The sequence below is a fragment of the Ornithodoros turicata genome, chromosome 1, assembly GCF_037126465.1.
Source record: "Ornithodoros turicata isolate Travis chromosome 1, ASM3712646v1, whole genome shotgun sequence".
Lineage (NCBI taxonomy): Eukaryota > Metazoa > Arthropoda > Arachnida > Ixodida > Argasidae > Ornithodoros > Ornithodoros turicata.
The window spans coordinates 152,126,197-152,149,256 of NC_088201.1; the positions used below are offsets into that span (position 1 = coordinate 152,126,197).

The 23,060-nt window shown below is 42.6% G+C and overlaps 1 protein-coding gene across 1 annotated transcript; it reads left to right on the plus strand.

Moving 5' to 3' along the window:
* The first annotated feature begins 285 nt into the window (after positions 1–285).
* On the plus strand, positions 286–1,230 carry LOC135387617 (uncharacterized). The gene has a single exon (XM_064616728.1). It carries the CDS (start codon positions 286–288, stop codon positions 1,228–1,230), a length of 945 nt encoding a protein of 314 aa, XP_064472798.1.
* The last annotated feature ends 21,830 nt before the right edge of the window (positions 1,231–23,060 follow it).

Below are 23,060 nucleotides of genomic sequence, written 5' to 3' on the forward strand. Positions count from 1 at the left end.
TGTAACTTCGCCACAGGAAGGGTGTGCCGCTGGTGCATGGCAGTGAAGTCTCAACTTGCACAACTGACACATGAAGAATTGTGCATGCCACGTACAGCTGAAGTGCACGCAGCCCACTTACAGTCTATTGAAATTAATCATGCACTACATGTGTATGGTGTGAATGAGGCTTCTCCATTGCTGTCATTGCCATATTTTGATGTCACACGACAACTTCCGTGCGACCTGATGCATGACATCCTTGAAGGCTCATTTCCTTTTGTACTACGACGAACATTACGAGGAATGGTTCACGAAAATGCTATATCTCTCGATGATTTGGACCTTGTTAAGAACTTCATGTATCTGTACCACGACAGAAAGAACAAGCCAGAGGCTATCAGCCCCCTGTTTGTTAAAGGGAACTGTAGCCTAAAGAATACGGCCTCTCAGTCGTTCTGTCTCCTCAAGACGCTGCCTTTAATTCTAGGAAGCACTATCCCTGAAGGAAATGAGGATTGGGAAGTATTCCTTTTGTTTCGAGAAATCACGGACATCATCTTTGCAGATGACATTCCTGCACACTGCATATGTTACTTAGAAGTGCAGATACAAAACTTCTTAACTGCCTTTACTCAGAAGTACCCTGCTGTGCCTATTACTCCCAAACTTCATTACATGGTGCACTATCCCAGACTAATCCGGGAGTTTGGCCCACTCAGGAGGTTTTGGACCATGCGGTTTGAAGGAAAAAAACAATACTTTAAAAGCCTAGCATCACGAGTCAAGAATTTTAGAAACATTTGCAGGACACTTGCACAAATGCATCAGTTATTGCAGTCTTATATTTTAGAAGATATGACACTTGAAGACGGTCTGTACGTGAATACTACAAAACTTGTTTCATGTGATGACCTGCCACCTTCTATGCAGCACTTTCAGACACAGTCTGTCTGGCAGGTGTCGCAGGCATCTATAGATAAATGTAGCTACAGGGTCGGTGATGTCTTGGTACTGAGAAAAGGTACACCTCCAGTTTTCGGTCTTGTTACAGCAATGTATGTAGCCTCAAGCACCCTGTTCATTGTTTCAGACAAGCATGAAGTCCTCCACTTTGACAGGCACAAGTTTGCGTACTGCCTTGGTAACACTAGGGAACAGATAGTTATTCATCCAGGGGAAGAAGCTATTCCCTATGCTCTTGATCTCTACCCTAATGGATTTGTAGTGCCCAAGTGGGAGATTTTCTAATGCTGATTTGTGATATGCAGCCAGTATGTTTCCTTGTTTCTTCTTTGTGTCTTTCTGCTTATTTTATATTACACTGTTAATGGTTTACAGTCGACCCCTGTTTATCTGGATTTCACTTCTCTGGATCCCGCGCTATAGGGACAAAAATTGTGGGAACAGATTTCAGTTGATGCAATTTGCCCTCATTTATCCGGTCTAGTTTCCAGATCCGAAGTTTCCAGGAACTGCTGAGGAAAATGCCCAACAATTGCCTTCAGTTATCCGGATGGTGGAATGGATGGGCTTTTTGTAACGAGAGCTCACCACGACGTGTGCAGCATTTGTGTCGAGGACAGTGTGTAATCAGCATTTCATCAAGACAGGGCGACAACCAATTGCATGTGTGTAGACCATGTTAACCATGTGCGCCCCTTGGCAGCAAAAATGTTGAAGATTAGCAGTTACCATGATAAGCAAAGCTGCAACATGCAAAACGAAATGAACCACACACATGAGGATTCCGGATCCAGGAGTTCGCAGGGGCGGGTCTAGTTTCTGTCGTTACATAGAGTTTCAATTTAAGTTTGGTAGTGCAGTCGGATGCTGGGCCTAGAGCTGGCTAACCTTTTCAGTGACTTTCCTTTCATCGTTAATTTTTTAGTCACTTGAGGCTTTGTATGTACTTGTCCTTTCTATGTGTGTTCCAGCCTGAGAACATCAACTGCCATCACAATTGCCATCAGGACCCCTCCCCCTCAGAAAAATCCTGGATCTGCCCCTGGGAGTAGGGCATCCAGTGATGTGACACTTGAGATTGCACTAAATGCACAGAAAACGGCTTTGACATTCTTTGAGCAGAAGAATAAATTTTTCTCAAGTTAACGACATAGGCAGTAGCTGAATGTCTGTGGCATAGTAGCTGAATGTCTGCAGTAATTTTACGCAAGTGATGATGGATGGCTCTTTATACCCTCCGAAATGAACACATGCTTTGTTGACAAATGGTTTCATGTCCTGTCACGTTTCATTTATCCGGATCCTCTACTATCTCGAAATTTTTGCTCGAACTGCAAGATGCCGATAAACGGGGTGGACTGTATTCTTTTTCCTACACAAGGATGTCTGGTATGAAGTGTAATCAACTTGTACAATCAATAAAAACATTAAACTGAAAACATTGAATTGCTTTGTGTCATCTTTTCAAATTATTCAAATTAGAAATGTTAACTTGTAATACGGTAGGGAAGTTACGCTCCATAACATTAGCAATTCATTGTTTCTTGTTTCTGTATTGCACATTATTACAGGCACAGAGCTAGTATTTCTATGAAATGAAACGGCTCAGAAAAAACTTGCTGACACCAGGACTCGAACTTAGACCCTCCTGATTTCCAGTCATAGAGTGATTCTTGAACGTCACAGGCTTACGTGTTTGTGTCGTACATGTTTGTGGCCTGCCTAGGCTAATTCTCATTGTTTACGTATTATTTCTAGCTTTGTCCTCACAGTACTCGGTATGTATAGAGCTTGTAAATAATGAAAATTCTTCCACTATACGTCAATTATCAAATATTGAAAGACATGCATAGGGCACAGTTTTGTCGAGAAAGAACCACTAACTGAATTAACTAAATTAATTAACTAAATTAGCTAAACTAAATAAATTAAAAATTAATTAACTAAATTAGCTAAACTAAATCAATTAAAAGTTAATTAACTAAATTAATTATTTAATTGAAATTGTACCATCAAATTGCTGCAGAACACATTTACGTGATCATTGTCCATCATTTTCACTTAGTTCATTCAGCTTCTGTAATTTACGCCATTGTCTAGAAGTTGCATTCAGGGGACCATTTGCAAAGTTTCGGGACTATTTGCAATACCGGGGAGTAAAATTTCAGGGTCTGGGGACTAAAATGGGGAGTAATTGCAACCTAGGGGAGTAAAAGCTGCAATTACTCCCCATTTTACTCCTTTTTTTCTTAGAGTGATACTCATGGAAGGATGCGACAGCACCAGAGGACACGTGTTTCGTCGTGTTTGCGGCTCGTCAGCCCTGGGTAGCTGCGCATCGTTCGGAATTGGCAAACCAGGGGTCACTCAGCGAGCGATATACACCTGGGAGGGTGACTGAGCACTCCTCAATGCCACAGTGCAAGCCAGTGAATTATAATGCAGAAAAAAAGCCATTAAAGAAACAAGTAAATGCTACTAGACGTGTCTGAAACTCAAACTTACAGATTAAGATGGCTTCTATGGCTGCACGCAGAGAAACCGATACTCATGGAACGATGCGACAGCACCAGAGCACACGTGTTTCGCCGTGTTTGCGGCTCGTCAGCTCTGGGTAGCTGCGCCAGGGGCGCGAAGCTGTAGTATAAATCTATTGTAGCAGAAAACTCACGTGACCTCCGGAGCTCGACCAATGTCTGAGGACTAGCCACCCTATTTTTTTTTCTTTTTTGATTATGTCGCGAATGACGTAAATGACGTGTCATCCGTTTCTCTCTTACTACTTTCCTCCTCTCTGCTCTGCTTCCCGTCCTCTTTTGTTGTTCCTTTTTTTCTTCCATGCACTGTTTTTTTGTTCGCGTTTGTCGGAATGTAGTGGGAGTTACAGGAATACGACTGAGCCTTGGTTGTTTTTGTCACACGAAGTATTTTATTGTGCGACATACAGTTATGCAAGCAAGACGTACACAGGATGACATTTATATTGCTCCAAAATTTGTTTGAAGAAGCCTGATGATGTCGGATTGCCTCTGGCAAGGACTGCTAATGGGAACTGGAGCTCAGTGGCTGCAAGATGAAAACAATTGGTATCAGATATATGGTTATGCATGTGAAAGTTGCAATGTAAATAGAAAGAATAAAGGTGCTATTGAACGCGAAAAATAAGAACGGTTGTAGGGTTGTGAGAAGCTCGCAGTCGTGGGGTGTGATGAGCGACCTTAGTACGAAAAATACCTTTTATTGCGCTACTTCACAATTATATATTCAGACCGATTAGCCTGACAATCTTGGCTTTGGCGCTACGTACAGAACAGCTACTAAGTCAATGCGTCTGACGAAACTTGTCGAGCGAAATCACCAAGAATCAGACTTATAAGGCTTACAGTAGCGTCATACCTTTATACAGTACGACGTGAACGGGTATTTAATCATAACATTTAGATGATATTGTTCCACGAAAAGTAATATCGTCTACCATCGTATATGCAAAACTACGCTGTCTGTCTCGGTCACCGCGTATTCCGGTAACGTTAAGCAACTTATTCACAATACACGAAGTGAATGCGGTGTTGTAAGGCAACAAGCAACGACGAATGACTTACCTCTCGGCAGTCGTTGACCAGGTATCAGGTACGAGGCGTTCGGACGCTCGAATAGTTTCTACACCAAGAAGCAGAGCACAAATGTTGCGCAGGCATCTTCCCTGGCAGCTGTGACTGTTCGAGGGCGCTCACATGATACAGCTTGCGTTTTTAAACAGGAAAAATCAGAACTCATAGTCCAACACAACCGGCACACAACACGAGCCGTCTGAAACGGACGCCGGCGACTCCGTGGACGCCGGTTCCGACCGGCACAGCCGCCGCGCTGTCGCCTGTTCGAGCGCTCGCGAACAAATTTCAAAACAGCCAATCATGGCTCCGAAAACGAATTCATCCTCATGGGAACCAATCAGTAATCACTAGCCACCGGATGTCTCCATGACGTTCAATTTGTGACGTTTTCTGACGTCCGATGACGTGAAACGCATGAAGCGCCTCACTTTATCCCGCAATGGAACTGGCGAGTTTCGGGCCCTTGGCTGCGCATCGTTCGTAATTGGCAAACCAGGGGTCACTCAGTGAGCGATATACACCTGGGAGGGTGACTGAGCACTCCTGAATGCCACAGTGCAAGCCAGTGAATTATAATGCAGAAAAAAAGCAATTAAAGAAACAAGTAAATGCTACTAGACGTGTATGAAACTCAAACTTACAGATTAAGATGGCTTCTATGGCTGCACGCAGAGAAACAGATACTCATGAAACGATGCGACAGCACCAGAGCACACGTGTTTCGCCGTGTTTGCGGCTCGTCAGCTCTGGGTAGCTGCGCATCGTTCGGAATTGGCAAACCAGGGGTTACTCAGTGAGCGATATACACCTGGGAGGGTGACTGAGCACTCCTGAATGCCACAGTGCCAGCAAGTGAATTATAATGCAGAAAAAAAAAAGCCATTAAAGAAACAAGTAAATGCTACTAGACGTGTTTGAAACTCAAACTTACAGATTAAGATGGCTTATCAATGTGTATTACAATATTGGCTCCAACCCACGAACGAGAAATACGTGACCCACTCAGCCAGGTGCCAAGTGGGCGACAGACAACAAGGTCCGCGGTCTTGTAACACGTTCTCTGTGAAAACATCTTCAAACTTCTCACATGTGCTCTTCGTCCCAGAGAAAGAAATATTCTTCAGTCGTCCACTACCTGACCATTACTGCACGGTTTATTAATGTGTATTACAATATTGGCTCCAACCCACCAACGAGAAATACATGACCCACTGAGTTAGGTGCCAAGTGGGCGACAGATAACAAGGTCCGCGATCTGGTAACACGTTGTTTGTGAAAACGCCTTCAAACTTCTCACAGGTGCTCTTCGTTTCAGAAAAGGAACTATTCTTCAGTCGTCCACTACCTGGCCATTACTGCATCGTTTATCAATGTGTATTACAACACTGGCTCCAACCCACCAACGAGAAATACGTGACCCAATGAGTCAGGTGCCAACAGACACATGCAGGAAAATTATTGAAAAACAGTCTATCAAACCGAGAAACATGCACGGAGCTAGCACTGAATAGCAGAGAAACACTTTGAACGGCACACCATCCAAACCTAAACGATAGCACACACGCAAGGAAATAATGAGAAACACAATCAACAGCTAATAGAGAACCAAAACCTATCACATAAACAAGAGGTACACAAAGGATAAATAATTGAAAAAGAATCGATCAATACGAGAAACATGCACGGAGCTAGCACTGAATAGCAGAGAAACACTCTAAACGGCACATCTGCCAACGTGTAAACAACAGACAGGAAAAATCTATGCCACTACAAAGAAGTCATTCTTAATCAAAACAACAGAGGAGAATAATCTATCATTTTAACTATCATAAAACCATCCACGTGACATAATCTAATCGAACACTATACAATTTTCATTCTTTATGCTTTACTTTATTTTATGAATCCAACACAGAAAATAGATATGTTAAAAATGAACTTCAACACATAGCACGCCCCTAGCCAACATCCAGATCTGATTATATCTGCCCTGATTTGTTGAAGACGGGTGCCGATAGATGTATGGAATACCACGGAACACGAACGACACGAACACAAGGGGAAATAAAATCTATACCTCTACAAAGAAGATATTCTTAATCAATATGATTACAATCAAATTACAAGTTGTATTATAAAAAGTCTAATATTCCTACACGTGAGAACCATCATTGCAATAGCGTGATTACCTGTCATAACATTTCGAGCGCAATTCCAACATTACAGAACTTTTAATTTCTTATTAAGTGAACAGCATAGACGTAAGGAAATAACGAGAAACAACACAATCAACAGCTACAATTAATAGAGAGCCAAACCTGCGCGCCACCCAGCACATAGGGAAATAATAGCTAATCAATCGATCCAAAGGAGAAATATTACAATATAGCACAGACTTAACGCTGAAGAACAGGGGAACACTCTAAGCGGCGACATGTAAACAACAACGGAGGATCCAAGACATAGAAATTATGCACTGTTTTCATCTCGGTTTTCACTCTTCTCCTCAAAGCCGGGAGACTTTATGTCTCTATCTATATGACCAAGCTCCCATGCTTTATCACTCAAAGGGTCGGGGGCTATATTCCTTCATCCAGCATACAGGACGTTCTAGAGGTCAGATAAGATAGTTCAAAGGCGATATATTTTATTGTGCAGCGCAAATAGATGTCGATATTATTCGCGGGGATCACTATCCTTTCGTATCCTTTTGCTTGAAACGGAAATCTTTCGTCAAAGTGGTTGACAAGTCGACTAAGTTTGTACAGATGCGATATTGTTATTGAATATGTAGAGAAAGTCCAAATTATTAAATGGTACCAACAATACTCAATCGAAAACGAGAAACAAATATAATTACATCAATTTTTGTGATATCTTGCAACAGGAAGATCTATATAGATGAACCACAGAGAAAAATCAATAGTTTTTTTCTTTTTATTCCGTGTTAGCGCCGCGAAGCAACTGTAGCTATGAGCGGCGTACAGACGTGGACAGATGGAGAGAGGACAGCAGGAAGGAGTGGGGGGACAATGGGGTTAGTGTGCGTCCTGGGCCGACATCAAGGGGAACTGTGCCGACATTCGTCTGGAAAGTCTTCGGAAAACCCAAGGAAAACCTCAGACAGCACAGCCGGTGACAAGATTCGAACCCGTGTCACCTCCCAGTCTCGGCGTGGAAAGCGATCATCTTAACCACAATGCCACGGGAGCTGGTGAAAAATCAAATGTGAAACACAACTCAGAAATATGAGGCATTTCCAACTCGGAGATTATTTTTACTTTTCTCAATCGAGTGAACAATTGAAACAAATATGACACAATTAATACATCACGCATACATAATGTCTAACTCATGGAATATCAGTCGAACCTGAAACAAAAGAATAATTCAGACAAATCATTTCTAAGCAAGCAGCGTGAATACACTGTAGAATCTGTACAGAAACTTGTCATTTTCAATGAATAAACATGATCAACTAGAGTATGAAAGCGATAAAGTGTGATGAAACCTGACGACCCCCAACACCAACATCAAGTTAGGGAGGGACGGGCTGTAGTATGGCCTTGAATAATAAATCATTGAAAGCACACATTTTTTTACTCATCACATCTTTTTCTAAATCAATTTCCATAATTCTCATTGCATGTGGATATTAATAAAATTCTAAAAAAATTAATCAATAAAATCAGCATAGATATGCTTTTAATTAAGTGTAGACGTGCACTTGAAAACAGAAGAGACAATTGCTCTACATTGAAAAGATGGACAGATTTTGTACTCGCTACCATAAGTCTTGAGAAGATGTGACAAAACACTGCTTCGAAAAGGAAGAGCAGCGAAACGATTTCATTATCGCTGCATTTCAGTACGTCCTAGACATGGTCGTATTCAGAGATATGGTACAAACTACAGAACTGAAGGTGCAAGAATTTATATGCCGAATCTACAATACTTATAAAAATATCTGCACATCAACGTCGGAAGGGCCACTGGGATTGATGGCGGAGTTTTTGAGGTTTGCTAACGAAGAATTGAAATACACTAGACCAGATGTAATTGTAATCATTGCAATGGGCATTGCGTTCATCAAGAAAGCAGTCGGATCAAATTATCATATACAAGCGGTCTATATCACACGATTCATTACGGATTTGTTGAAATTACACATATCTGAGATGGGATGTACATAAAATCTTATCACATGATATATTCCACTACCACGGCAACGCAATTATTTTATTCTACCAGTCAGCGATGTGGAATGAGCAGAAGTTCAATATTGTGGTGCAAGGTCTGATGTATTATCACCTGTTGAAACTCAACAAACCCATCAATTGTGGTGGACCACCGGACGATTTTCATCTAATACTCTCTTGTACGCCATTCAAGAGTCTTCATACAAAGAAAGGAAACATCAATAAGAGACTGTGTAAGTTCATCGCGACAAAGTGCAAGTTGTTGAAGCAATACAAACACGGCGACAACATATAGCCTGCGTTACTCAACGCTGGATTCAAGCGCCCAATAATCAGAATAAACTATTTAATGTCTTCGGAATTCATCAATGAAGACAACAAACCAAAACTTCAGAGTTTGAAATAGAATTGTAATTTATCGAAATAAACAAGTGTGTAACTGAAACAATAAATTTAATCATTGTCATCATTATAACGAATTATACGCATCACAATGAAAAACACCTTGCATTTAGCATGGCTAGACTGAGAACAGTGATCGCTAAGGAAACGAATATTCCATAATGTGTGTAAGAATTCTCATATAGAATCAGAGCTGACCACCAAATATGTTTTACTCGACTACACTCTGTACAAGTTCAACACCCAAAGGATAGAATTGCCGGAGAAGGATCGGTCATCGAAATTTAGAGATATGATACATCAGTCTATGACAAAAAAGCTAATCTTTTGTGAAAACTTATTATATTTCAGGAATTAAATTTCCACAGTGCATGTATATTTCTCAAACGGTTGCACTAGCCCAGACACAGTAAAAGAAGAAAAGGCGTCTTATTTTTGTCAACAAAGTTGTCAATTTGTATGACTGGATAGGAAAAATGAGCCGCCCAAGATATGGCAAAACGGAAATAAGGCAAGATAACTGATTGCGGCGGGAAAAGTCAAAGCGTTCGCGACACAGTGTACAATTGCATTCGGGTTCAGTGCTTGCGAGATAATATGAAGCCTCCGCGAATAGCGAATCTATTATCAAATGCCGCGACGCATATGGAGGACTTTACAAGCATGCTGTGCAGGCGAAGTCTACATTTCTAATCACGTAATCTTCGTAACACACGGCACACAAACGTATATGAAATGATTCCCAAAGGGCAATCAGATTTTGGGAGACACAACAGCCATCAGAAATGCTTAAACAATCTACAATGAAGATGAGCGGTATGCATACACAAATGGAAGAGATGTTATATTAATTATAATAAGCAGATCAGCGCAGGTCACACATAAACGTACATCCAATTCACAAAATATATTCGAGATTTCCCGTAGCCATGCAGAAAAAGTATCACATTATTTTAGTGTCATAGACATCCGGGCACTACAAATGGAAAGCGCCATACTTAAATTTTAAAAATTTTTAGCTCATAACATTGTAAAACGCAAACTGTACACTAAAGATCACTTTCTTCTTTAAAATTTTCAAAGTCAAAACTGTCCGTCTTGCATTTTTTAAAGCTATAGATTAAATAGGCACACATACTATACAAGATATTTGATTGTGGCTTAATTGCTAAAATTTATCCATTCACATTCAGGAGAAGTGGTGACTACCACACATCAGTAGGAGTTTAATAAAATTTGAACAGGTGTTGCGATTTACGATCAGTGTTGTAGAATGTGTAATTTCACAATACGCAAGCTTTAGCTCGCTCAATTTTGATGAGCACTCTTTCATGATGACAGATAATTTAATCGAATGGATTGATATTTTCTATATACACTATAACATAATGTGAATTCTCTATGTCGTGGATATTAAAAGTTACGAATATTTTCCGAATAAAATTTACTTAAAGCTCGAGGAAAGGGTCACCCGCGTCGACGAACCCGCTTCCGGAAAAAGCAACACGCTCGCGTGCGGTACCGCGTTAACGCGTCGGGCGCAGAATCGCGTTCGGTTTAGGGTACTGCATTGGGGATACGCGGCCCGGCGTGTTGTCGAAACGTCTTTGAGGACGCGGGTGACCCTTTCTTCGAGCTTTAAGTAAATTTCGTTCGGAAAATATTCGTAACTTTTAATATCCACGACATAGAGAATTCACATTATGTTATAGTATATAGAAAATATCAATCCAATCGATTAAATTCTCTGTCATCATATCTTGTATAGTATGTGTGACTATTTAATTTATATCTTTTAAAAAATGCAAGAAATAGCGGACAGTTTTGACTTTGAAAAATTTAAAGAAGAAAGTAATCTTTAGTGTAGAGTTTGCGTTTTACAATGTTATGAGCTAAAAATTTTTAAAATTTAAGTATGGCGCTTTCCATTTGTAGTGCCCGGATGTCTATGACACTAAAATAATGTGATACTTTTTATGCATGGCTACGGGAAATCTCGAATATATTTTGTGAATTGGATGTACGTTTATGTGTGACCTGCGCTGATCTGCTTATTATAATTACTATGACATCTCTTCCATTGTGTCTATGCATAACGCTCATCTTCATTGTAGATTGTTTAAGCATTTCTGAAGGCTGTTGTGTCTCCCAAAATCTGATTGCCACTTGGGAATTATTTCATATACGTTTGTGTGCCGTGTGTTACAAAGATTACGTGATTAGAAATGTAGACTTCGCCTGCACATCATGCTTGTAAAATTCTCCATGTGCATCGCGGCATTTGATAATAGATTCGCTTTTCGCGAAGGCTTCATATTATCTCGCACGCACTGAATGCAATTGTAAAAGTTGATGACACTGTGTCGCGAACGCTTTGACTTTTCCCGCCGCAATCAGTTATCTTTCCTTATTTCCGTTTTTCCATATCTTGGACGGCTCATTTTTCCTATCCAGTCATACAAATGGACAACTTTGTTGACGAAAATAAGACGCCTTTTCTTCTTTTACTATGTTTGGGCTAGTGCAACTGTTTGAGAAATATACATGCACTGTGGAAATGTAATTCCCGAAATATGATAAGTTTTCACAAAAGATTAGCTTTTTTGTAATCATAGACTGATGTATCATGTCCGATCCTTCTCCGGCAATTCTACCCTTTGGGTGTTGAACTTGTACAGAGTGTAGTCGAGTAAAACCTATTTGGTGGTCAGCTCTAATTCTATATGGCAATTTGTAGGGGCTTATCAAAGCCTTTGAGGCCGCAGCGCAGTGCAGCGCAAGAACTTGATAACCGTGCTATCAAGATTCCGGAGGTCGTCGCGGCCGATGTTGCTCGAACATTCTGGTTTACACACGTGCATTCGCAAGAGGACGCGGAGGCGGAGGAACAGAGGTTAAAAAGGCCGACACGGGTGTGTTTAGGGAATCCCCTTGGGAGCCACGGCCGGAACGGTTCCGGTAAGGTTTGCTGTGCGACGTTGAGCAGGAGCTGGCCGCGGGTACAATGGTGAGGTCACCAATAAACCTTCTTTGCTACTTAATAGTTCTTGTGTAGTTCTTCCGGAGGGCGACTGACTCGGGGAAGCCCCGAGAGTGGGACGGTGTTTTTCCCACAACTGGCGCCCCAACGTGGGGCCCGGGTCAGTGCGTTTGGAAGACTAAGTTGTACTCATGGCTTTTGGGTGTGCAGGTCGGACGGTAGGACCGTTCGTAGGATAGTTCGTACTATACAAGGCGACCCCTTAAGCTCGAATACCGCCCCCGTTTACGCCGGAACAGGCGTTCGAACCGCGTTGTACGAGTTCGACGGAGGGTACTCTCGCTAGAGTACCGACGTGCCGCCGTACTAAGTGAGTGTTATAGTGCTGCTTACATTGTGCGTCCTTGCAGGCCGCGTAGGTAGCCGCCGAAGCGTCGGTCACTAGAACCTAGTGCTCTCGATTCAGTCTGGCATTCGATTTATCGGAGCGACTATCGTTTACACGGTACTCGCCCCCAGCCAGGAGACACCTTCTGACCTCTTTACCTTTTTCGTTCTTTTAGACGTCGCAGCAGTATCGGGTACGAGGTAACCCGCCACGCCATAGAGGCCGGCGCCCTGGTCCGCTGCGTTCCAGCCCCCGCCGTCGGAGCCCGCCAGCTGTCCGAGCGCCCCGCAGTCAACGGTCGGTGGCGACCTGGACTGTTGTTCACCGTAACCTCCCTGTTCCCTGGGTATCTCGCTCGAGGTGGTCTTCTCAGCCACGGCCACTGAGAGGAATGGACTCTTCCTCGGTGCCTCCTCCTTTTCGTGGGCTGACCTTGGACAACAGACACCCGGCAGACCCCCCCATACCAGTATCAGCAGAAGAACAACGCATACTGTGTTCCATCTGCAGTGTCCCCGAAATCCATCGTTCGACCCATCGCCGCGGTGATCTTCATCGAGCCAGAACGGAGGCAGCACGAGTCGAGAGGGTACGAGAGGCAGACGTCGTAGCGGCCCTGGCCATTGTTCAGCGCCTTAGGCCCGATCTCCTTCGAGGCGGCGAGCCAGGCCCAGCACCACCAGAGGACATTGTCATCGACATGCCCGAGGACGATCTCCTTTAGAGGGAGACTAAGACTGGACTGTGCCGCGTGTGTTTTTCTTTCTTCAGTGTTTTTTCCCATTTGTCCTGGACTTCGGTTCACCTGTGCTCGGACGGCGCGTATTGTTTTGGGGTGGGGAAGTGTAGGGACTTATCAAAGCCTTTGAGGCCGCAGCGCAGTGCAGCGCAAGAACTTGATAACCGTGCTATCAAGATTCCGGAGGTCGTCGCGGCCGATGTTGCTCGAACATTCTGGTTTACACACGTGCACTCGCAAGAGGGCGCGGAGGCGGAGGAACAGAGGTTAAAAAGGCCGACACGGGTGTGTTTAGGGAATCCCCTCGGGAGCCACGGCCGGAACGGTTCCGGTAAGGTTTGCTGTGCGACGTTGAGCAGGAGCTGGCCGCGGGTGCAATGGTGAGGTCACCAATAAACCTTCTTTGCTGCTTAATAGTTCTTGTGTAGTTCTTCCGCAGGGCGACTGACTCGGGGAAGCCCCGAGAGTGGGACGGTGTTTTTCCCACAAATTCTTACACACATTGTGGAATATCGTTTCCTTAGCGATCACTGTTCTCAGTCTAGCCATGCTAAATGCAAGGTGTTTTTCATTGTGATGCGTAGAATTCATTATATTGATGACGAAGATTAATGTTTCAGTTATACACTTGTTTATTTCGATAAATTACAATTCTATCTTGTTGTTTGTTGTCTTCATTGATGAATTCCGAAGACATTAAATAGTGTATTCTGATTATTGGGCGCTTGAATCCAGCGTTGATTAACGCAGGCGATATGTTGTCGCCGTGTTTGTATTGCTTCAACAACTTGCACTTCGTCGCGATGAACTTGCACAGTCTCTTATTGATGTTTCCTTTTTTTGTATGAAGACTCTTGAATGGCGTACAAGAGATTATTAGATGAAAATCGTCTGGTGGCCCACAACAATTAATAGGTTTGTTGAGTTTCAACAGGTGATAATACATCAGACCTTGCACGACAATATTGATATCGAACTTCTGCTCATTCGACATCGCTGACTGGTAGAATAAAATAATTGCGTTGCCGTGGTAGTGGAACATATCATGTTATAAGATTTTATGTACATCCCATCTCAGATATGTGTAATTTCAACAAATCCGTAATGAATCGTGCGATATAGACCGCTTGTATGTGATAATTTGATCCGACTGCTTTCTTGATGAACGCAATGCCTATTGCAATAATTACAATTACATCTGGTCTAGTGTATTTCAATTCTTCGTTAGCAAACCTAAAAAACTCCACCATCAATCCCAGTGGCCCTTCCGACGTTGATGTGCAGATATTTTTATAAGTATTGTAGATTCGGCATATAAATTCTTGCACGTTCATTTCTGTAGTTTGTACCATATCTCCGAATACGACCATGTCTAGGATGTATTGAAATGCAGCGATAATGAAATCGTTTCGCTGTTTTTTTCCTTTTCGAAGCAGTGTTTTATCACATCTTCCCATGACTTATGGTAGCGAGTACAAAATCTGTCCATCTTTTCAATGTAGAGCAATTGTCTCTTCTGTTTTCAAGTGCACGTCTACACTTAATTAAAAGCATATCTATGCTTATTTTATTGATTAAAATTTTTTAGAATGTTATTAATATCCACATGCCATGAGAATTATGGAAATTGATTTACAAAAAGATGTGATGAGCAAGAAAAAATGTGCTCTTTCAATGATTCTATGTACAAGGCCATGCTAGAGCCCGTCCCTCCCTAACTTGATGTTGGTGTTGGGGGTCGTCAGGTTTCATCACGCTTTATCGCTTGAATCCACTAGTTGATCATGTTTATTCATTGAAAATGACAAGTTTCTGTAGAGATTCTACGGTGTATTCACGCTGCTTGCTTAGAAATGATTTGTCTGAATTAATTATTCTTTTGTTTCAGGTTCGACTGATATTCCATGAGTTGGACATTATGTATGCATGATGTATTTATTGTGTCATATTTGTTTCAATTGTTCACTCGATTGAGAAAAGTAAAAATAATCTCCGAGTTCGAAATGCCTCATATTTCTGAGTTGTGTTTCACATTTGGTTTTCCTGTGTGGTTCATCTACATAGAACTTTCTGTTGCAAGATATTACAAAAATTGATGTAATTAAATTTGTTTCTCGTTTTCGATTGAGTATTGTTGGTACCATTTAATAATTTGGACTTTCTCTACATATTCAATAACAATATCGCATCTGTACAAACTTAGTCGACTTGTCAACCACTTTGACGAAAGATTTCCGTTTCATGGAAAGGATACGAAAAGATAGTGATCCCCGCGAATAATATCGACATCTATTTGCGCTGCACAATAAAATATATCGCCTTTGAACTATCTTATCTGACCTCTAGAACGTCCTGTTTGCTGGATGAAGGAATATAGCCCCCAACCCTTTGAGTGATAAAGCATGGGAGCTTGGTCATATAGATAGAGGCATAAAGTCTCCCAGCTTTGAGGAGAAGAGTGAAAACCGATATGAAAACAGTGCATAATTTCTATGTCTTGGATACCTCCACCAAGGTTCGTAGCGTTGTTAGAATGAAAATTGTATGTTGGTCGATTTTATGATGATTCAATGATAGAATATTTTCCTCTGTTGTTGTTTACATGTCGCCGCTTAGAGTGTTCCCCTGTTCTTCAGCGTTAAGTCTGTGCTATATTGTAACACTTCTCCTTTGGATCGATTGATTAGCTATTATTTCCCTATGTGTTGGGTGGTGCGCAGGTTTGGCTCTCTATTAATTGTAGCTGTTGATTGTGTTGTTTCTCGTTATTTCCTTACGTCTATGCTGTTCACTTAATAAGAAATTAAAAGTTCTGTAATGTTGGAATTGCGCTCGAAATGTTATGACAGGTAATCACGCTATTGCAATGATGGTTCTCACGTGTAGGAATATTGGACTTTTTATAATACAACTTGTAATTTGATTGTAATCATATTGATTAAGAGTATCTTCTTTGTAGAGGTATAGATTTTATTTCCTCTTGTGTTCGTGTCGTTCGTGTTTCGTGGTATTCCATACATGTTTCTCGTATTGATCGATTCGTTTTCAGTTATTTATCCTTTGTGTACCTTTTGTTTATGTGATAGGTTTTGGTTCTCTATTAGCTGTTGATCGTGTTTCTCATTATTTCCTTGCGTGTGTGCTATCGTTTAGGTTTGGATGGTGTGCCGTTCAAAGTGTTTCTCTGCTATTCAGTGCTAGCTCCGTGCATGTTTCTCGGTTTGATAGACTATTTTTCAATTATTTTCCTGCATGTGTCTGTCGTTTACATGTTGGATTGTGCATTATTTTGGCTCTCTATTAATGCTAGCTGTTGATTGTTTTGTTTCTCATTATTTCAGTATGTCTATGCTGTTTACTTAAAACCCTCTAATGCTACACGTATCACATGTGCTACGCTTTATTAGACGTTCGAATACTTCGTATTTCGCAGTTCTGTATCCCTGCAATGCCCATAGTAGCTTTACAGTGGCTAGAAGGAGAAGTGTGCCGGGAGCCATATACACGCCATGCGATAGGGAAGCGGAAACCGCAATGACAAGTTCTGGCATTGCAGAGGGCGTTGCAACCACTAGGGGAGTCGGGTCGCGGGAAGCAGACGCTTACTTGTCAACTCAACGTGTGTCGTTTCTAGCATTTGTTTGTTCAATTTGTGTCTCTTTGGGCGCTTTTGTGTGTCACTTAGCGAAGTCTGGGTATCCAGTCTTCACGGCATGGTCCATGCCACCGTGAGGACGAGCATGAGGTCTTCCTGTTCCGGCCAACGAAGGAAACTATTCGCAGAGAAGAGTCGACGCGTAGCGTAAAGCGCGCGGAGAAAGGACTGACCATTGACTGCGTTGTGTGTGATCGGTAATTCGAGGAAGGGTATACCATGAGGATTCTTCGGCACATCATTGGCGACGAAAACGTTGAAATTCCGAGGGACAGGTCGCTGCTAGCAGACGATGCCGTTCCAGCCCTGTTTCCGGACGCACCGAAGTATTTCACGAAGAAAGTGCGCCCATCAAAATAAACCTGGATTCTGTTGCGCAGGTGCACAACTTCAACCTGTTGTGCATCAACAGTGATGGAAACGATTTTGCAATCGCTGTCAACGTACGGATCATGAAACAATGGTCAATGACATGACGCATAAAGAAAAATGAAACGGAATTCCGTGTCGAAAATTCCCTTTTTGCTGCACACCGACTTAGTCTGGACTGGTTACAAAACGGAAAAATCGCCGTATAAAAGCTGTATGCAGTGTGCTTGATATATAATTTGATAAGGGCTGGTTAGAAAGTGGTTAAGAATTCCTGTTTAGAAAATGTATACAGTGCGCGTAATAAACCCTGTACGCACCTTTATTCAGGTTTCTGTCTGCTAGACTGGGAGCGAATAGGCTGGATAGGTCATGGTTATAAGAGCTGTATATAAACTAGAAGATCATTTTCATAAGCCGCACAGATCCAAGAAAGTGAGTTCACCAGCTGCTTCGACGTCTACTATACCCTGGCCATGGACTGGCCAAGCTCATTTCAGTGCTGGAAGCAGCATTTACGTAATATTTTTTTGCACTCAGAAGCTCTACGCCCGCAGTATCTTCGACTTTATGGAAGTCATGGTAGAAAGCGCACAAAAACACGGACTAGAAGAAGACGACACAAGACAGCGCTGGTGTTGTGGTCTTCTAGTCCGTGTTTTTGTGCGCTTTCTACCATGTCGTATGCTTACCAACCAGCCCGACGTTGTTTGTTATTTATGCAAGTCCTTGACCAATCTAAGGCTTGAACAAATTGGCTGTGACGTGCACTACAATGCACTGATTAGACGTGTTCTTCATATCTTTTTAGTCACACGACTGCATTCTCTTACAAAGTCTCTTTTTTCTTTCTCTCTCAAATTTTCTTGAATAAGGAGAATGTGTCAAAAAGAGAGCTACGGAAGCATTTGAAAATACGCTTGAACGGAAATGAACGAGGTCTTTCTGTTCAATCGTACGAGTATACACGAGGTCGCTTGTCTCCTCACTTATGTTCAACGAAAATACGCTATTTTTGCTTGAAAATATGCCGTTTAAAAATACTCAATATGACGTCTCGGTAAAATATAAATGCGTTCGGTACTGTACGATCATGACTCTATTTCTTTTTCTTTCTTTGTTTAAAAATTGCGCGTGCTCGTGTTCTCGTAGTTATCGCTGCATAATTAAGAGGACATGAATCAAGTACAAACAAGATTCCTTTTCAAGCTAACATGAAATCCTCGGGATTAGTGCCGAACTCCGCAACTTCCCACGTAGGAGCCCTTCGGGAGGTAACTCGCCTACTGCGACCAGCGCCACCTTGACCTTTCACTGCAGTTTTGTGCGCTTATTTCCCGGCGCCCGGCACACTTCTCCTTCTAGCCACTGTAGCAGCTTTCATGATACACCGAGCCGTATTTTCCCGATTTTAATAGTTCCGGCGGCGCCGCTAGTGGTGCTACAGCGCCTTTTAAACATGGCGTCGTCCAGCGGCGACAGCATTGCTCTTTCTTCGCGAACTTTTTATGGTCGTTCAACAAAAATACATGGTAAGTACTTATCGGTTTCTTCCTAAATCAATAATAAGGACATTTATGCATCTTCTTATGAATTTTAAAGACTGAAGAACTAGTCTAACCTTTATTATTGCTAATGATTTTCTAGCGTATCACACATACTACAATGGGCATTTGTCATGAACTTTTTTCACGTAGCATGTGTGCTACGTTTTTTACTGACGTGTTGTTTGCATTATCTTTTAAGCTCCACGGTATCGTGATGTTCTGCAACGCATCGATGATGGATGTCTCAGCGAGATTACTGACATCAGCGATGATGATGATGACTACATTCCAAGTGGAAATTCCCAAGCTGGAACCGCAAGAAACGACCCCTCTGTGTCTCCTGAGGACTCATGTGAGAAGACTGACGACGACAGCGATGCGTTCGCTAGTGGTGATGGCGCTTGTAATGTGGGGTCTGTTGAGAGGGGACCCTGGAAGAAACAACTCTTCGACGCGAGTCTGCCTACCTTCAGCGATGCTTTCTCAGAGCCCACAGCGGTAACGTCTCCACTTTCCTACTTCAGGATGGCTATCACCCCTGACATGATTGTCAATGTTGTGAAAGAAACAAACTACGACAGTGTACAGAATACTGGGAAGTCCCTGAACGTGACTGCAGCCGAAGTGGAGCAATTTATCGGCCTATACATTATGATGGGCCTTGTACAAATGCCTAGTTAGTGTACAAATGTCGCTGTTATTGGGAAACGGCTTCAAGATATGAACCCATTGCCAACGTTATGTCGAGAAGCCGCTTCGAGAGCATTATGCGTTTTCTCCACTTTGTGGACAACCTGGCAGCAACAGAGGAAACAAAGAAAGACAAAGCATGGAAGGTACGACCGTGGTTGTCAGCACTTCAGGAAAACTTTGCAAAAATCGAGCCAGAAGAATACAACAGCGTTGACGAAATCATGGTTAGCTTTACCGGCAGGTGTAGTGTGAAGCAAGTGTGTAGTGTGATGCCAGGAAAGCCCCACCCATGGGGTAAAAAAACTATGGGGTCGAGCTGGGTCTTCTGGTATTTTGTACCAATTCGATGTCTATCAAGGCCAAGCAAATCGGGATTACAGATTTGGCTTAGGGGGTCATGTTGTGATGTCAATGTGTTCCCAGCTTCTAGAAATGAATGGATACAAGGTTGCAGCGGATAATTTCTTCACTTCACTGGATCTAGCGAGCAACTTTGTCACTAAAGGAACAGGCTTTGTAGGCACAGTCCGAAAAAACAGACTGAAGGACCGCAGGATCAAGCCAGAAGGAGACTTGAAAAAAGAAGGCCGAGGCTCGTATGATAGTGCTGTAGATATCAGACGCAAGGTTGCGGTTGTACGATTGGTTTGACAACAGAGCAGTGACAATAGTGTCAAACTATGTTTCAACAGAGCCTGTTGGCAGTGCACGAAGATGGGATCGAAAGTCAAAAAAGTTCATCCAAGTTCCCCAGCCGAGGGCCGTGGCTGAATATAATAAATGCATGGGGGAATAGATGTCCACAAGTACCTTGTGGAGCTCTACAAGTTCCATCTCAAGTCACGCAGATGGTATCTCTATTTGTTTTACCATTCTATCATGGCAGCAGTTGTCAACTCCTGGCTCCTATACCGCCGACACTGTGAACAGCTACAAAGTAAGGCGGGAGGCCTGAGAAAGTTTCAATCTGAGCTGGCAGCATCACTAATTGGTGCGGGAAAGAAAAGTGGTGGACGTCCTTCAAGCTCTTCAACACCACCACCAAAGAGGAGAGCCAAGCAGGCTGCTATGCCAGATGATGTGAGATATGATGGGGTAGACCATTTTCCGTTTTGGGGTGAGAAGCGCCTGAGGTGCAAGTCCTGCCCACCAGAACTTAACTCGATGTCATTCACGTACTGTGGAAAATGTAAAGTGACCTTGTGCTTCACAAAAAAACAGGAACTGTTTTGTTCGCTACCACAGGCAGTAATGCCCATTGTAGCACTTGTGATACGCTTCCTAATAAATGATTTATTTATTTTTTACAACTGAAATTCGTTGTGTAGTGTGTTGGATTCATAAAACAAAGTAAGGTTTGTAGTGACTCTCAGAATGAAAATTGTATGTGACTCGACTAGACTAAGTCACGAGGATGATTTTATAATAGTTAAAATGATAGATTATTCTGCTCCTCTGTTGTTTTGATTAACCAATGTAGTGTTATAGATTTTATTTCGTCTTGTGTTCGTGTCATTCGTGTCCCATGGTTTTCCATGTTCTCTGCTGTCCACAATTAACTACATACATCTATCGGCATTTGTAATTAAAGCTCCACTATGGTGGCCACGTATAATAATGTTAAACTTTTTATAATACATCTTTTCATTTCGATTGTAATCATATTGATTAAAAATATCTTCTTTGATTAAATGTGCCATAATGGCGTATTAGCTGTTGTGCATGAAGTTACTTACATCTGTCAGAACTTTGTAATTAAAACTCCGCTAGGGTGCTCACGTATATTAATGTTAGACTTTTTATAATAAAACTTTTGATTTTATTGTAATCGTAATGATTGAAATGGGCTACTCCTTCTGCTTAATTGAAAACTCCCATTAATAAAATATATTGTGTATGATGTGTGATACCCCTTCAATCCTATTGCATCATGCCTGTAATAAATATAATTGTTGTTACGTGTATTGTGTTTCTTCTGCATCAGGTTTTTTTTTTTGCTGTGTTTTTCTCCTTCACACAGAGTCATAACATAATTTCTGACACTAATGACTTTAATATATTTTCACTTGTACTTTTGTGTATGGCTATCCTTTGCATGTAAACAGCCTACTGCACACCTGTTGTAGCTGAAAAAAAAAAACGATTGAAGTCGGCACAGATTGAAAAATGACGAAAGAAGTCGGCCCAGACTGAAGGGTAAGCGCGAACGCAGCCCTCCGGTCATGGTCCGCAAACCACAGCAGCCCTCCACCAGAGCGCGCCCGCCGGGCGCGGGAAAAAATATGCGAACGAAGTCGGCCCAGGTTGAAAAATGTGAGAGGGTAAACGCGCACGCAGCCCTACCCCCGCCGAGAAGCGCGCGGACAACCCTCCTCACACGCGCCGCGCGGAGAAAAATGCGCGCAGGGCTCAGGGCAGGGGTCAGGGGTCCATGTCGTAGTTCCCCCCCTACCATACGACACGACTAAGTACTATTGTCCAATGTTGTTTCACCGCCGCGCAATTAATTTGCAAAACCGCCCTCCCACTGGCCCAAATCACGCACTCTAGTGTGACGTTTGTTGTACAGAGCCCCTCATTGGTAGGTAGGAAAAGCCGTCTGCTACGAACACTGTAAGCTGTTTCTTGTTGACTTCTATTAGTTATATGATTTATATCAGGCTTTCCGCAACAACAAAAAAAGCATATATATGCATCCATCAGGATACAACAGACAACATAGGATTGCGATCACAAGAGGAAAGTCCGTGGCTTCTGTGCAATCTCAAAACTTACAGCAGCAGAAAACAACCAATAACGGCGCTATTGTGGCACCACCAGTTAGCCACTGAACCAACTGTGCAGTAAACAAACGGTCAGATAGGCTGCACTCTGTCTGGAAGCGCTGGGGTATCGCTGAACAACACACAGTTATATTCGTGCTTGTACCACTTGTTCTTCCCGTGGTGTCAGCGGTCCCAAAAAGTCGAGGTCGTGCCGTTGACAGCCTTGAGATCCTCAGTTTCGGACATCACGCAGCCGGAGAACGTCTGGCCTCTCCGAAGCGGTAGCAGACGCTCCGGTGTGCGCGATGTTGCTCACCTCGGTCGTGTGATCCCAGGTCCAATGATGAGCGTCCCTACCACTCACGCCACATAGTGACGCGCGTGGCGGCGCTCATCACGTGTCTATTGTGAAGGCGAAGGAGGATGTTTCGCGCGCGGGAGATTCGGGGGGCAATTGCAGGCGTCCCAATTTCGCTACGGTTGTACTAATTGAAGGAAAACTGTTTTCGGGTGCCTAACATTCTATACTGATCAAAAACAGAAACAAAGTTGTGTGCCTCTAGACTGCTCCTTTAACACCCTCTGTTACCTGCGGATGCGTAAAAATTGTTCATTTTCAAGTTTCGCGCAAGAGCGTAATCGGCATACAGGTCGTCATTTTCAATCGGGTACAGTGCGCTGTAATTTTAAGGGTGATTGAGATATTCCAATCATTCTGAGAATTGTAGGACACACCCTGCTCAAATTTTCTTCACCGGCGTACA

Excerpts from the sequence above, each read along its gene's own strand:
- LOC135387617 (XM_064616728.1), top strand. The coding sequence starts at position 286 with ATGGTTCACGAAAATGCTATATCTCTCGATGATTTGGACCTTGTTAAG.